The following is a 14,828-nucleotide window of genomic DNA, read 5'->3' on the forward strand; positions in this document are numbered from 1 at the left end:
GCAAATATTCTTATGTCTCCTATAACAGAAACATCCTAAAATGGGTTCTAATGTTTCTCTACCAGGAGAGATCTACCCTCTTACCTCCTTTATATTTCGTTGATGATGGAGAGCTGTACACACAGACAGAAACACACGAACCCTATTACTTTATAAAAATATAGATATATATATATAAAATGAAAATTACAATTGAATTTACCAAAATGATCAAAGATGGTAAAATTAAAGTAAATTATAAATATTAAAGAATTAATATTTATAAAAATATCTCAGCCAGATATAAAAGCTCAATAAAACCAAATAGGAAATAGAGCTTATAATATGAGCAAACAGTTAATAAAATATGTTAAATGTTAAATGTTGAAATGAGTTAAAAACACATTTAATCTGAAAAAGAAACACTAGATAAATGGATAGTACTTAATCCGCGGAGTTTCGAAGAAATACTTTCCTTCTCATCAGAGGGTAGGAATTAGCAAAATGCAGGATCGGATTTGCATGCAGAAGTATTTGATGAAACAACAAGTAAGTCAAAGATCTTACTTGAAAACAAAAAAAAAAGTGAAGCAGAAGGAATATGGTAAAGAAAAATGTGATTACACACGGATGGATAGTCTGGTAGAAGATAAAAAATCCAGTGACGGTAAAATCCAAATGTAAAACTTCAAGAAGTTAAAAGAATTTCCATTTGTACAAGTAAAATCCAAGGGAATCCCGTAATTGGAAGAAGATGGTCCATAATAATCCAAAGGCAGAAATCCATGGAATAATTCACAAAAATGTGTACAAGGAAAAAAAGAAAAGATTCCAACAATATTAGTAAAAGAAAAATAAGATGTGCTTTTCACTCTACTTCCGAGACATGAATATAAATAATAAAGATCTGGGAAGAGAAAGAAGAGAAAAAAATGATGATAAAGTTAAATATAAAATATAAAATTGTTTCATCAAATACTTCTGCATGCAAAATCCGATCATGCATTTTGCTAATTCCTTCCCTCTGATGAGAAGGAAAGTATTTCTTCAAAACTCCGCGGATTAAGTACTATCCATTTATCTAGTGTTTCCTTTTAAGATTAAATATGTTTTTAACTCATTTCAAAGTGTTTTTTAACATGTTTTATTAACTGTTTGCTCATATATATATATATATATATATATATATATATATATATATATATATATATATATTTGTTTTATTTCCTCCTTTTCTTGTCTTCTTCCTTCTGAGTATTGTTGCCACATATTGACTGGAGCACATGCCACTATACTATCATCGATAGACAGAGAGTCCCAAAAGAGGATTAAATCTAACAGGTGTCCAAACTCTTGTCCGATCGTATAATGTCGCACTTCTGTGCTGGTTTATAAGTACTTTAGTGGAATATATTCTGATGAACTCATAGCACTTGTATCCCTCATCCACGTACATATTCCTGACTAACCCAACAAGCAACACAATCTCACCCTTTTACGTTTAAGGTCATAAGATCCCGGGAAGCTTTCTACTTTCGTACATTTTATTCAGTCGAACTGCTAGACTTTGAAATTCCTTCCATTTCCTGCTCGCCTTACTTCACTAAAATGTAAAAGTTTAAATGTAATGTGAATAGACATCTCGCTATTCAACTCTCTTTAGTTTCCTGTTAGACACGATCTCAAATAAAAGACCCTAACATTCCTAATATTAATCTGTTTTGTTTGGGGAAGAATGAATAAAAATAAAAACAAATGTTGTCACGAACGACGAATAGCGCAACGTTTTATAATAGAAGCTCTTTAAGAAGGGTTTAGTTTATAGCTAAATCACCCGAGGCACATCTACCGAGGAATGTCGACGGGACTGCGCAGGCATGTTTACAGGTCAATGTGCTCGTCCTCTACGGAGCCTGTTCTTCAATCTCAATTCCGACCCTAGTGTTATATTTTTCTGTCGTGGGATGGAGATGAATACTGACTTTCTCATAAACTATTGTTTTCCTGTAACGTCATAATAACTTGTGACGCAATTTCAGTTTAATTTTCTTTATAAATGTAATATTGTGTGATTCATCGCAACATTATAATGCTTCTAAACGATAAAGAAACCAGCCGGAATTGAAGACGAGCTCGCTGATCAGAAGTTATGCACAGAAACATATACATCTAGTTTTTATAAAGAGAAAGCATTGCATACACCTGCAAATAACTTCATTCCAATACGACCAATAGAAAATATCCGGGCCGTTCGCACAAATGACGTAAACTTATACTATACGAGCGTTGTTACACCTTTTGAAGTTCATGAACTGCTGAAAATATACTTTTTAATCTGTCGGACTACTAATATGAAATTAGAAAAGAAAAGGTAATTTCTAAATCATAGCAATCATTTAGATTTTTTCAAGATTTTTCAAAATTTATTAAAAATTAATCTCATACAATTCGAATATCTCCCCCATAATTACTTATACTTATGTTAACTATGTATTAATACGATAGCGTGTGTTATTTTCTGTGTCATATTTACATCATTTTTTCGTCCGATTGACTGTCGTTTAATTGTTATGATATTCTTTTTCTTGTAATAAATAATTTCTGCATAAGTTTTGGTTTCGGTTTCGATTACAGTTGATAGCACTTAAGTCATATTCTTTATACATAATTTTACTAAAAATTCTTTGTTGGTTTCGGTTTCGATTATAGCTGAAAGAACTCAAGTGTTTTTGCAATAAAGACTTTATAATATACAAGTGTGGATAGAAAATTGACTTTATAATAATATATACGCAATCTGCATGAATTAATATATCGTATTTAAGCGTATTTTTACAACCAGGATAAGCTGGACGTCCCTGATATCTTGGATAAATACTTTCGCAGTTTAAAAAAAAGAGCTACAATAATATCAGTGCGTTTCCTGTCATATGCACAACATATATTTAGAGTGGATTTATCCCCCTTTAGAAATCACTTACGTTTTAGTCTTCACTTCTTTTCTTTTCGTAGAAACTAGTTCAGTCCGGCATTGCTCGGGCCCTATGTACTATTCATAACTTTATGCTCATATGTGTATATATATATTAAAAAGTTTTAAGCATGTCCAGGTAACCTAAATCTAAATTTTCAAGTGGTTAAACCTAAAATTGGAGGAGGAGTTTGAGTCTGCAAAAATCAACTCTCTCAACTTTGATCTCTTAGAAGCGAAATTTTCGCCCAAAAACTGAATAAAAGGCTTGCTGCATGTCAGAATACCCGTTATATAAAATTTCAAATGTTTAGACCCAAAATTTGCGTAATAGTTTGCTAGAGAAGCAAAGGTAAACTATTTTTAACTTTGGTCCCTAGGTAGCCAAATTTCGGCCAAAAACCAGTTAAAAAACTTGCCCTATGTCAGAATAAACTTTATGTAAAATTTCAAATATCTGGACCAAAAATTGTCTGAGAGGTAAAATTTTTTAAAACTTAACCCAAATTTTGACCACGTAACATTTATTGTTTTGGGCTCAAATCGAATTAAAAAGTTTGATCCATGTCCAAGGAACCTACATCTAAAATTACAAGTGTTTAGATCCAAAATTGGCGGAGGAGTTTGGTAAGGTTTTCAAAGCTCAACTCGTTTAACTTTGGCAGCCAAAGGTCTAGCACAAAAACCGATTAAAAAGATTTTCCCAAATCTCAGTACCCCTTATGTTAAATTTCGAGTCTGTAGACTGAAAATTGACAGAGTAATTTGGTAGGAAAATGTACAATTTCACTTTTATATATAGATTAACCATTACTCTCAAAGGAAATTATCCCAAATAGTCACCCTATTATTTTTTTTTTTAGAGTTTTCCCTTTTACTATGTCGGTTTTTTAATCTTACATATAAACAACTTCGACTTTTCTGTTATTTTTCTTTCCCACCCTTCTATTCTTCTCCCTTATTCTTGGTCCCCTTCCTTTTATCTCCTCTTAGTCATAATAACCTAAAAAACTAAACAAAAAAATTACATTTGGTTTAAAAATGGATAACGCGATTAACCATACTAAAACGAACAACCTCTTAGTTTCATGTTTCTAAGAACTTACAATTGGTTGATGGATTTAATTAAACATTTAATCATAATAAGTTAGACATTGTACGTCTAGGGTTCTCTGATAATTAAATTACCTTTATAATTGTGTAAACTTACGTTCAACTAGATCCAAAAATTCAGAACGTAAGAATACAGAGGTGCTCCCTTTTTCCCATTCAAACATGGCGATTTTTACACCTGACAAAGGTCGGAGATTACATCGACTGAAGCATTGTTCAGATAACACTGAAGTTGAGAAAAATTGTTCGATTAATCTTACCAGTCGAAACAATCGAACTCTCATCTCAAAAATGTTGAACTCTACTTATGCTTATTTCTGAACTTTTAAGGTGAGGATTGGTGGTTATTGGCATTTTCCAGATCTATATGAACACTTTCAGTTTGATTTTCACAACATGTCGGTCGATATAAACTCCGACCTTCTTCAGATGATCTTGTGGAACTCGAAAGTCTTTCTGTTGAATTCGGAAATCTGCACGGAATTTCAAACGACAGGGTGTCCTTGTTCCATCAGACTTTACTGGGTAAAAGTTCTAAGTAAAACTCAATTTTATTTTTATTGTTGGCCGCACTGAGAATTAAACATTTAACCTCCAGAAGAGTGTTACTTAAAACTGAAGTATCAAGTTCTTTATCTAATACGCCAGTGTTAATCCTAATTTTGTTCTTAGATGCACATTCTTACTACTTATCACTGGACATCTCTATTTATTACTGTATATGGGTACTCTCTCTGTCTCTCTCTGTCTCTCTCTCTGTCTCTCTCTTTATATATATATATATATATATATATATATATATATATATATATATATATATACTCTGAGATTATTGTTTTCCAGAGATTAAGTAACCAATAAAAGTTATCGAGGCGAATAGGGGAGTGCTCAATACCGAACGAGAGCAGGGTATACTCTTTATATGTTTTTACATAAGCACTGGTATGTTGCTACACAGTCATGAGCATGATTTGGTCAGCTAGTTACAAGTAACTAGGGGTCTCTTCAGGCGACACAGTTTATACGAAAACAAAGTAGGGATGCGAATTTGTCTGTCTTGAAATAAAGGTATGAATGGGAAAGTATTGGGGGTTAAAGATCGAGATAGAGATAATGAAGACTAGAAAGAATAGTATTCATATGCGTATGTGATGGCCACCCTAAATCTTAAACATACTAGTGTAGTAGGGAAATGTGAATTTTACATATCTATGCTAAAAGTGGTTTCAGATATAATCGGCGTTATTCAGTAATAAGAATGCTTTAAACGAGAATTTTTATTCAGTCAGAAAATGTGCAACTTTCGTTGCCCTCTTGTATATCCCCACCCGCAAACGGCTATGGTGGGAGTTAGAGTGCGGGAGTTGACCGGGATTGGGAAGGTGTAGGAAGGAAAAAGACATACCTTAGAATCCCCACTAATAAATTATTTATAGTTTCCCCTTTTCTTCCACTTCCCTTCTATCTTTATTTGATTTTTCCTTTCTTCTTTTCTCCCTTGCGTCTTTTCCTTTTCTTCCTAATCTCTTAACGTGTTCACTAGTGTGTGTAGAGATGACAATGGTATTTGTTAGAGTTTTTAAAATTTTAATTTGATTATCCCGCTCTTTCTATATTTTTTATTTTGTTGTGCTCAATTTTCCATTGATTACGGACTTTTTGGGGGTTAATACCTGCAGGATTTTCTTGGTTCTTTACTATGCCAGATTCTCTTAGTTTTTGTACCACTGCTGAGATCAATAATATCATTTTTTTCTTTTATTCCGATTTCTTATACAGAGTGTTCCAAAAAGTCTTGGCCACATTTCAAGTCCCCATGTCAACTTATATTTTTCATTTCTTTACAGATCCTTATCGGCCCTGTCGGTGGGGCATTAGAACACGCCGACTGCCCCCCTGCAGAGGGTAAAAGTCCCTCAATGGGGGTCCTGGATATGACCTTAAACTATATCCGATGGTGAGGCCCCAGCTTGCGGGCTCTGGGGAGTGTGGAGCCACCCTTTAATTGCCATTGCTCCCAGGTCCACTCTGACCCGGAGTGGTAGTACATGTTAGGGTCCCAACTATGGGTTAAATAGAAACTGACTTGCAATATATATAACACTCAATATTTACTGTTAAATTGACGAGTTTTATATGATTTCGACTATGATTTAGACTACGAATATCACATTTAATTCCGCGACATAGAAGTAGTTTTCTAGATATAAAGACCTTCATTATTCAATGTAATCCACTATGTTTTCACTGTCGGCTAATTTTTCCTCCAGCGGAAAAGTACTAATTCGCATACGCATTACAAAACACATCCTTTCCTCCTTATGTTAAGAATGGATGGCAGCACTGATATTTATTACGTAATAACTACTGGTCTTCCCCAAATTTGAATGCAATATTAGTTACCAGCAGACTAGAAACCCCATAAAAGTCGTCAATTTAAAGGTGGGTGTTGAGTTGCAGTTAAAGTAAAGATTTACTTTATATTTCAATATTTGTTTATATTCTTTACATATAAACTTTAATATATAAAAATATATACTTTCTTCACTTTCAACGCTAATCCCAATGTTATTACGACAGTTTTTATCTATATTTTGCATTTTGTATAATTCTGTCACTTTCTCGTCCTCTGATTCTTAAGCTTTAGTTTCGAAATGCCATGGCCCAACAAGGTTTCTCTATAAGCATACGTAAGCATGGAGAACTGATATATTTAGGTATAAAACACTAAAACTTTTCGAAAAAAACATAGTTATATTGAGAACAGAGCGATGGAATAGCTGCGTGCATTATTCAAAACTTACAAGCCAGCGTACATGGATTCGTAAAGAACTAATTAAATTTCATTTTAATGTTTATTTTTGCTGGCCAAGTTGAATTACGCTGGATTGCAAAGAAAATGATGACGATCAGCAGTAATTATCGCATCCTACACTGATGATTGGGTAAGCCTTAACTACTAGTATCGGAAGGTACAACTTTTTAAAATAATATCTATTGAATATATATATATATGTATATATATATATATATGTATACATATATATATATATATATTAAAGTTTTAAAAAGGATAAGTGGAGTCATTATTAGAATTTTGAGGACGATCAATGCGGGGGGGGGATAGACAGGAAAAATAGTCAAAAGACTATTTGACTAAATTAACCTCGAGGTAGCTTTCGTCAGGCACTTGTCAAGAGATTACGGCGTGAAGCATGTGATGAGACGTATTCGGATGGCTGTTTTCACATTGCACACAAGGCCCGTTCCAAACAACATTTCAAAATTTTGGAGGCCGTAACTGTACAAACCAACGCTCTATAGACAAAAGGAGCTGTCGCATAACTTAGACATGTTTAAATTTAATACCACTCCTTTTTTTTTTTTTTTTTTGGTCCGGCTAAGTGTCCAGTTTATCTGAAACGCCCTTATATTGGTTCTATCAGTAAAGGGGTTGTCGATAAAATTACTTCGGTTGTATATCACTGTTTCTATGCGGTTGTATATCACTGTTTCTATGCGGTGTTCTGCACTAAAACTACCTTCTCAGCTTTTAAGAAGGATACACTTCCAACACTACAAAAAAGTTTAGTTGTATATCAATTTAAATGTCAGTGTGATGCTGACTATGTGGCTCGTACGTTTCAACGGCTGGGAGTCAGATTGGCACAGCATGTCCCTGCATGTTTTCGAAAGTCCAAGTGGTCTAGAGTAAACACATTGTTGAACACACCCGGGCGTTCATAGAACACTTCCGGGCATTTACGTAGCACATCTGGGCGCTCACCTATTCATGAGTCATCAATTGGTGCGCACTTGTATGACAATAAAGAATGTGGTGAAACGTATTCGGATGGCTGTTTTCACGTTGTACACAAAGCCCGTTCCAACCAACATCTCAATATTTTGGAGGGCGCAGCTGTATTAATGCGCAAACCAACGCTCTGTAGGCAAAAGAAGCTGTCGTATAAATTAGACCTGTTTAAAGAGCTCTGATTTAAAAATAAAAATAAAAAAATGTCTACATTGCGTCATTATTTCTTGTCTCTGCACTTATTTGCAGGCAATTTAACTTTTTTTTTTAATTTCATCCTAGGAAATATGGACGATATATCACGGGTTATTTATTCATTCAATTCATCCAGTGTAGTTTTATAAATTTTTTTTGGGGGGAAGGGGGTTCACCCCTCCTTTCGCCTCCATTTTCAATTATGTGTGAATTGTTTTATTTTAATCGCTGCCGACGTAATCTCTTGACAAGTGTCGAACGAAAGGTACCTCGAGGTTGTTTATCTTTATTTCAATCGAATAGTCTTTTGACTATTTATCGGGTCTATTTTTTCTCCCCGCATCGATCTTCCTCAAATAATTCTAATAATGACTCCACTTATCCTTTTTAAAACTTTAATAAAATTTTGTACCACTAAAAACCTTTATATATATATATATATATATATATATATATATATATATATATATATATATATAAACATATATATATATATATATATATATATATATACACTTGTGCCCGATATTATTCATACCCCCTCTTGAAAATTGAGTTTATTAGGTGTAACTTTGTAAGAATTTATTGTTTACGTCCATATTGATACATATTCTTAATAAACCTCTTCTGATCATTTTCGTCATTTTAAAATCTCGGGATACTTGTAATAAAAGAAATATACAGCTATTTATAAAATCTGCAATGTTCAAAAATAATCATACCCCCTTATTTTTTCAGTATTATTCGAGTTTCTGACTGTTTGTTTCCTGTTTGATTCTTATTTTGAATGCTTTTATACAACCTTTGATTAATTTCATTTCGTTTTTTGCATTTTTCAGAAATTAAAATGATATCAACTGAAAACCAAAAAAAGAATAAAAATTATTAGAATGGGGAAGAAAAAAGAGCTTAGTAATGATCTTAGGACTAAAATTGTGAATTCACATAAGGATGGTTTAGGTTACAAGTCAATTTCCAAGAAATTTGAGGTCCCTACAGCAACAGTACAGAGCATCATCAAAAAATTCCAGAGCCACCACACAACAAACAACTTGATTGGTAGAGGAAGGAAAAGGAAACTGTCTGCTAGAGCCACCAGGAATATTGTAAGAAGTGTTAATGCAAATCCAACCACCACTACTAAGGACATTTTAGAAAATCTGGAGTCTTCTGGCATAAAAATATCAAGGCAAACATTGCAAAGGACTCTGCATGAAAATGGTCTGAAAGGAAGAAGACCAAGAAGGACTCCATTGCACACCGGAAAACGCCTTGCAGCACGTCTAAAGTTTGCTAGGACCCATGTGAATTCTCCAGAGTCCGTTTTCTCAAGTATTTTGTGGACTGACGAAACAAAAATTGAATTGTTTGGCCATATGGATGCTTCTTACGTTTGGAGGAAGAAAGGAGAAGCTTACAACCCAAAGAACACCATACCCACGGTGAAACATGGTGGTGGTAGCCTAATGTTTTGGGGCTCCTTTTCGGCTAGTGGTCCAGGTAGTTTGGTCAAGATAGATGGAACCATGAAGAAGGAGCAATATTTGGAGATACTCCAGAAAAACATTAGACAGGATGCGGAGAAGCTCCATTTAGGACCAAACTGGGTCCTTCAACAGGATAATGATCCAAAACATACTGCCAAAATAGTCAAGAAATGGTTTGAGGATAATCACATTAATGTTTTGGAATGGCCCAGCCAGAGTCCTGACCTGAACCCTATCGAAAACCTCTGGCACATATTGAAAACTGAGGTTAAAAAGCGGAAACCTAGAAATTTGAGGGATTAAGAGAACTACTGCATTGAAGAATGGTCAAAAATCAGTGTTGATGATTGTAAAAACCTTGTTGATAAATATCCAAAACGGTTAGAGGCAGTTATTAAGAATAAAGGGCATGCTATTGACTATTAGTAAGAGAGGTATGAATAATTTTGAACTAGTGCCATTATTGTTTTTCTTAGTATAATGCTTCAAACTTGCATAATTTATCTATTTGTTGAGTTTAAATTAAATGCTTATGCTTGATTTATTGTTTGAAATCCCTTTAATATTGTCTATCTTCTGGTTTGAGCAATATTCTTATAGAAATCTCAAAGATCCGAGGGGTATGAATAATATCGGGCACAAGTGTATATATAAACAGATATTTATCGATAATTCTGGCACAGATAATTTATGTCGTTAACGTCACTCCCGAACATTCTGATTATGTTCTCCTTCGATCTAACTGTCTACAAACGCCCACTTCGCAGCTGTTTTTGTTCATTTACATTTTCGCCCGACGATGATTCGACAAAAAATCAAAAACGTTCGTGATTTATATGAAGCTTATATTGATGTTTTTTAATTTCCATACAAAAAAGATGATAAGAAAAATTTAACAATAAAAAGTATAAAGCATAAACTCTCTGTTATTTTAAACTATTTGCTTAAATGTTACAATGCTGCTTAAATACTCACAATGCACACATATATGATGCAAAAGTGCGTGCATATGTGTTATATTAAATTAAACGGTTTATCTCAAGTAGAGTTAAAAACAACACCTTAAATGCAATATTAAAATCGATGGTGGTTCTTGAACCGTTTTAAAAACTCTACATTTTAAAATTAAATTTTAGATACAAACATTCACTAATTTTTCCTGAATTTCGACAATATCGCTCCCTACTTCTTCTACTACCACACACACATATATACATATATTCCGTTAGCGGCAGAAGCGAGCCCGTAAAAAGGAGAGGACAGATCAAGCTTCGACCCCGGCCCAGGCAGAGAGACAGAAAGGATACACCCGCAGCAACTGAGGCAGGTCCCGTGGCTCCCGCGTCGGTCTGCACAGTCATACCACAAGATGCAACCCCCGTCTTAATCAGGACGCTGAATTCCATGATCTCTCGAGATCGATGGAGCCAACAAATGTATGCATATACACACACACACACACGCACACACACACACACATATATATATATGCATATATGTTCACACATACACACACACACACATATATATCATTAGTTGTCATTGCAAAAGCGAATGATGTATTTAATTCATACTCATAAGTTTTAATTTGGTTTTTATAATGTACATATATCTCGTTGATAGTCCTTAAAAGTAAAGATTTCATACTTTTGCTTCATTTTCATATCACTTTTGTAATTATGACTTTTCTAGCGATGAGTCAACATATGCAAATGATAAGTTTTCAATATGTTAAAACTGTTTGCAAAATAACAAAAAAAAAAAAAATGAAAAGTTTCTTCTGTTCACCGAGCGTTCGAGATATTTATTCTGCACAAGACTTTACTTTTTTTCTGCGGGACATTAAAAATGTTTCAATAACTATTTCATTTTTTATTGCGAATTTAAAACGCCCAGCTCCATAATGCAATGTTTTTATTTCAAATTCCAGAGCACTCAACGATGAAACGTAAAAGAAAAGAAAAGAAATATACAACAATCCTTATAAACGATATAAAATGGGGAACTGCTTTCTTCGGATGTGCTGCATTCCTGAAGGTGATGACGTTGAAAAAGATTTTAACCATTTGCAAACAATACATAAAGAAGAAAAGATGCCAATTACTTCTTCAAAACCCGCTAGCTTGTATACCGTACAGAGAGAGCCTGAAAATGGATACAAGAAACAAACGCAGTGTTTTGAAGAAATGAACCAAATCGATGATTTTACTAACGTTGATTATCACATCGACAAAGATATTCATCCACACTTGGAATCGCTCGAGCATGCGGGCATTAATTTTGAAAATGTTGACCAGGAGCGGATTTTTTCGAAGAGAGGAGACCATCTGTCCCCTGGAGCGACTGAAGGGAGATCTTTAAAACAAATGGATCCTCGACATCAAGCCGAAAGCATTCCACTTGGGAATGTGTCGACACCAATAGTCGATGAAATGATCCTGCCACAGAACATTTCAAATAAGTGGGATAATGATACAAGTGATATTCCAGAAAGTGTCCATCCATCTTTCTCACAACCCCAGAAATCTGAATCGCCAACTTTTCAAATTCTCGCAAAAAGCTCCTACACAAAACTAGACGATACCCAACTCGTACAAACACGTGTTCCAAGTGATGCGCCAATCGCAATATACTACGACGAATTGTCCGATTCTTTTTCAGAAGTGGCTCAATCACAATTACCAAAATTCTATTCCCCTGAAATTAATGTCGATGCCATGGAATATGGCGATGATAATGATAGTGACGATAAACGCAACGAAACACATGGCACCGATGATGACGATTCATTCTCAGATATTCACTCGTCTTCAATTAACGACAATTTATTTTGGAACAATGAAAATACGGATGATACAGATGTGGATAATGTTTTCCAAAATATGTCATCTAGTTGTCAGAGTCTTGCAGAAGAGTTTTCCAAAAATTCCGATTCTATGGATGCTGATGTAATCTCTAGCTCATCTTCCGAATTGTCTCTAGCAGTACAGCATATGCTTCCAAAGCGAGTGACGTTTAACCCTGTAGTCAAGTCGATATCCTTACCTGCTATTTCCCCGCACTCAAGCTCTACCATGAACTCTTCCAAAGCAGTTTTCTCACCAAATACAATTATACGACGGACAGTATCTTTTTATTCTGCGTTAAAAAACAAAGCAACTGCTATTTACCAAAGTAAATTCGTTATGCGATTCCGACATCCAACTGCTGGCAATGTGCGTTTCCATAACAGACTGGAAACCTCCTTCGTTTCCTTGGAAAACATCCAGTTCAAGTGTAATGTAATTTCTGGAAGTATCAAAATAAAACCCATTGGCGACGAAAGGTCCGTCTTTCTGCGATACACGTTCGACTCTTGGGAGACATACTTCGATGTATCAACAGTACACGTACCAGCCATTACTCCATCACGTTACATGACATATACTTTTGAGTTTACCGTGCCGACATGCTGCTATATCATATTTGCTGTATGTCATAAAAGTGGCGATTTGATATACTGGGACAATAACGATGGTCTTAACTATGAATACGCCCCACCACAGAACTGGAAATGATGTGTATTTTCTATGGAGCAATCAGGAAGTGGTCGAATGGTTATATACTCGAAGTACATACGCATTCATGAGCAATTCCATGTGGAACATTTTGGTATTTAGATTTGTACTGATTTCACTAATGATCAGATGTTTAAATTTATCGAACGAAAAGCCACCTACACTAACAAATTGTCACGTTGTTCTACAGTTATTTCTACTTATTATTCATACCATTTTTGTAGGTGAATTTTATCGCAATTCAAATATATTGTAACAATATCATGAGTTGTCCGGATTTCAAACGTGTAACTTATTCAAGGAATGTCTGAAAAGAATTTTGGATAGGTAATTGCGACAGAATAAAAATAGTTATCGTTTTGATCTAATACTAAACATTGTAAAACATAGTATACTTTTACATCGTTCTTGAATGCGTCTTTGTTGTTGTCATGATTACAACGTAGCCAACCACAATGGGAATCATGCTTAGAATTCCACGTACATATCTTTCGATTGAACAATCAAAAACGTGAATCTTGCAATCAGTATAAATCTGCTAATTCAGCAAACATAACGAACAGTCATAGGCTATATGTTGTGATCTCAATCAATTAAACATTAGTAAATGATAACAGAAAAGGTTTAGTGAAACCATCTTAACGAATTAGACATCTTTTGAAATGCTAGTAAAATAGTAAACTGGACACAATAATGGAAGTCACATTTTCATGTTTATCTTTTTATTTTATTTTTATTTTTTTACATGGGAGTCACCGGAGGCCACTCGGGGATAAGGGTTATTGCATGTACAGTAATCAATGCGACAATATCGTAGTAATCGTTAGTAATGGAGATATAATAAAGTGTTTTACTTAAGCGGGCGGTTCATCAGGGACTTGTTTATATTAGACTTGTAGACATCCTAGTTGTAGTCAGGTGGGAAACAAGCAAACGGCACAGAGTTAAACAGGCGTTAACTTATAAGGAAGAACCTTTGGTAATGGAATCTACGTTTTGATTTAGGCACAGATAAAGAATAGGGGAAATTAACAACAAGGCACACACATGCCCATTTGTAGATGACATAAGATTATTATGACAAGTGTGTAGAAGATTATTATGACAAGTGTGTAGAAGATTATTATGACAAGTGTGTAGATGATTGTTATGACAAGTATGTAGAAAATTATTATGACAAGTGTGTAGAAGATTATTATGACAAGTTTTTAGAAGATTATTATGACAAGTGTGTAGAAGATTATTATGACAAGTGCGTAGAAGGTTATTATGACAAGTGTGTAGAAGATTATTACGAAAAGTGTGTAGAAGATTATTATGACAAGTGTGTAGAAAATTAATGTGACAAGGGCGTATAAGATAATTATGACAAGGGTGTAGAAGATTATTATGACAAGGGTGTATAAGAGTATTACGAAAAGTGTGTAGAAGATTATTATGACAAGTGTGTAGAAGATTATTATGACAAGTTTGTAGAAGATTATTATGACAAGGGTGTAGAAAATTAATGTGACAAGGGCGTATAAGATAATTATGACAAGGGTGTAGAAGATTATTATGACAAGGGTGTATAAAATTATTATGACAAGTGTGTATAAGATTATTATGACAAGGGTGTAGAAGATTATTTTAACAAGGGCGTAGAAGATTATTATGACAAGTGTGTAGAAAATTATTATGGCAAGTGTGTAAAAGATTATTACGACAAGTGT

The 14,828-nt window shown here is 34.3% G+C and overlaps 1 protein-coding gene across 3 annotated transcripts; it reads left to right on the forward strand.

Moving 5' to 3' along the window:
* The first annotated feature begins 2,051 nt into the window (after positions 1–2,051).
* On the forward strand, positions 2,052–14,425 carry LOC145267105 (uncharacterized). Of its 3 annotated transcripts, XM_080123124.1 has the most exons (3): positions 2,052–2,350; positions 6,937–7,008; positions 11,490–14,425. In XM_080123124.1, exon 3 carries the CDS (start codon positions 11,557–11,559, stop codon positions 13,114–13,116), a length of 1,560 nt encoding a protein of 519 aa, XP_079979250.1. In that variant the 5' UTR covers positions 2,052–2,350; positions 6,937–7,008; positions 11,490–11,556; the 3' UTR covers positions 13,117–14,425. The 3 variants fall into 3 exon arrangements, with proteins under 3 accessions (XP_079979250.1, XP_079979248.1, XP_079979251.1); XM_080123122.1 differs by lacking the exon at positions 6,937–7,008; XM_080123125.1 differs by lacking the exon at positions 2,052–2,350 and having other exon boundaries at positions 4,991–7,008.
* Positions 14,426–14,828: the final 403 nt, after the last annotated feature.

The sequence above is a fragment of the Euprymna scolopes genome, chromosome 42 (genome assembly GCF_053919585.1).
Source record: "Euprymna scolopes isolate OS-2025 chromosome 42, ASM5391958v1, whole genome shotgun sequence".
NCBI lineage: Eukaryota > Metazoa > Mollusca > Cephalopoda > Sepiida > Sepiolidae > Euprymna > Euprymna scolopes.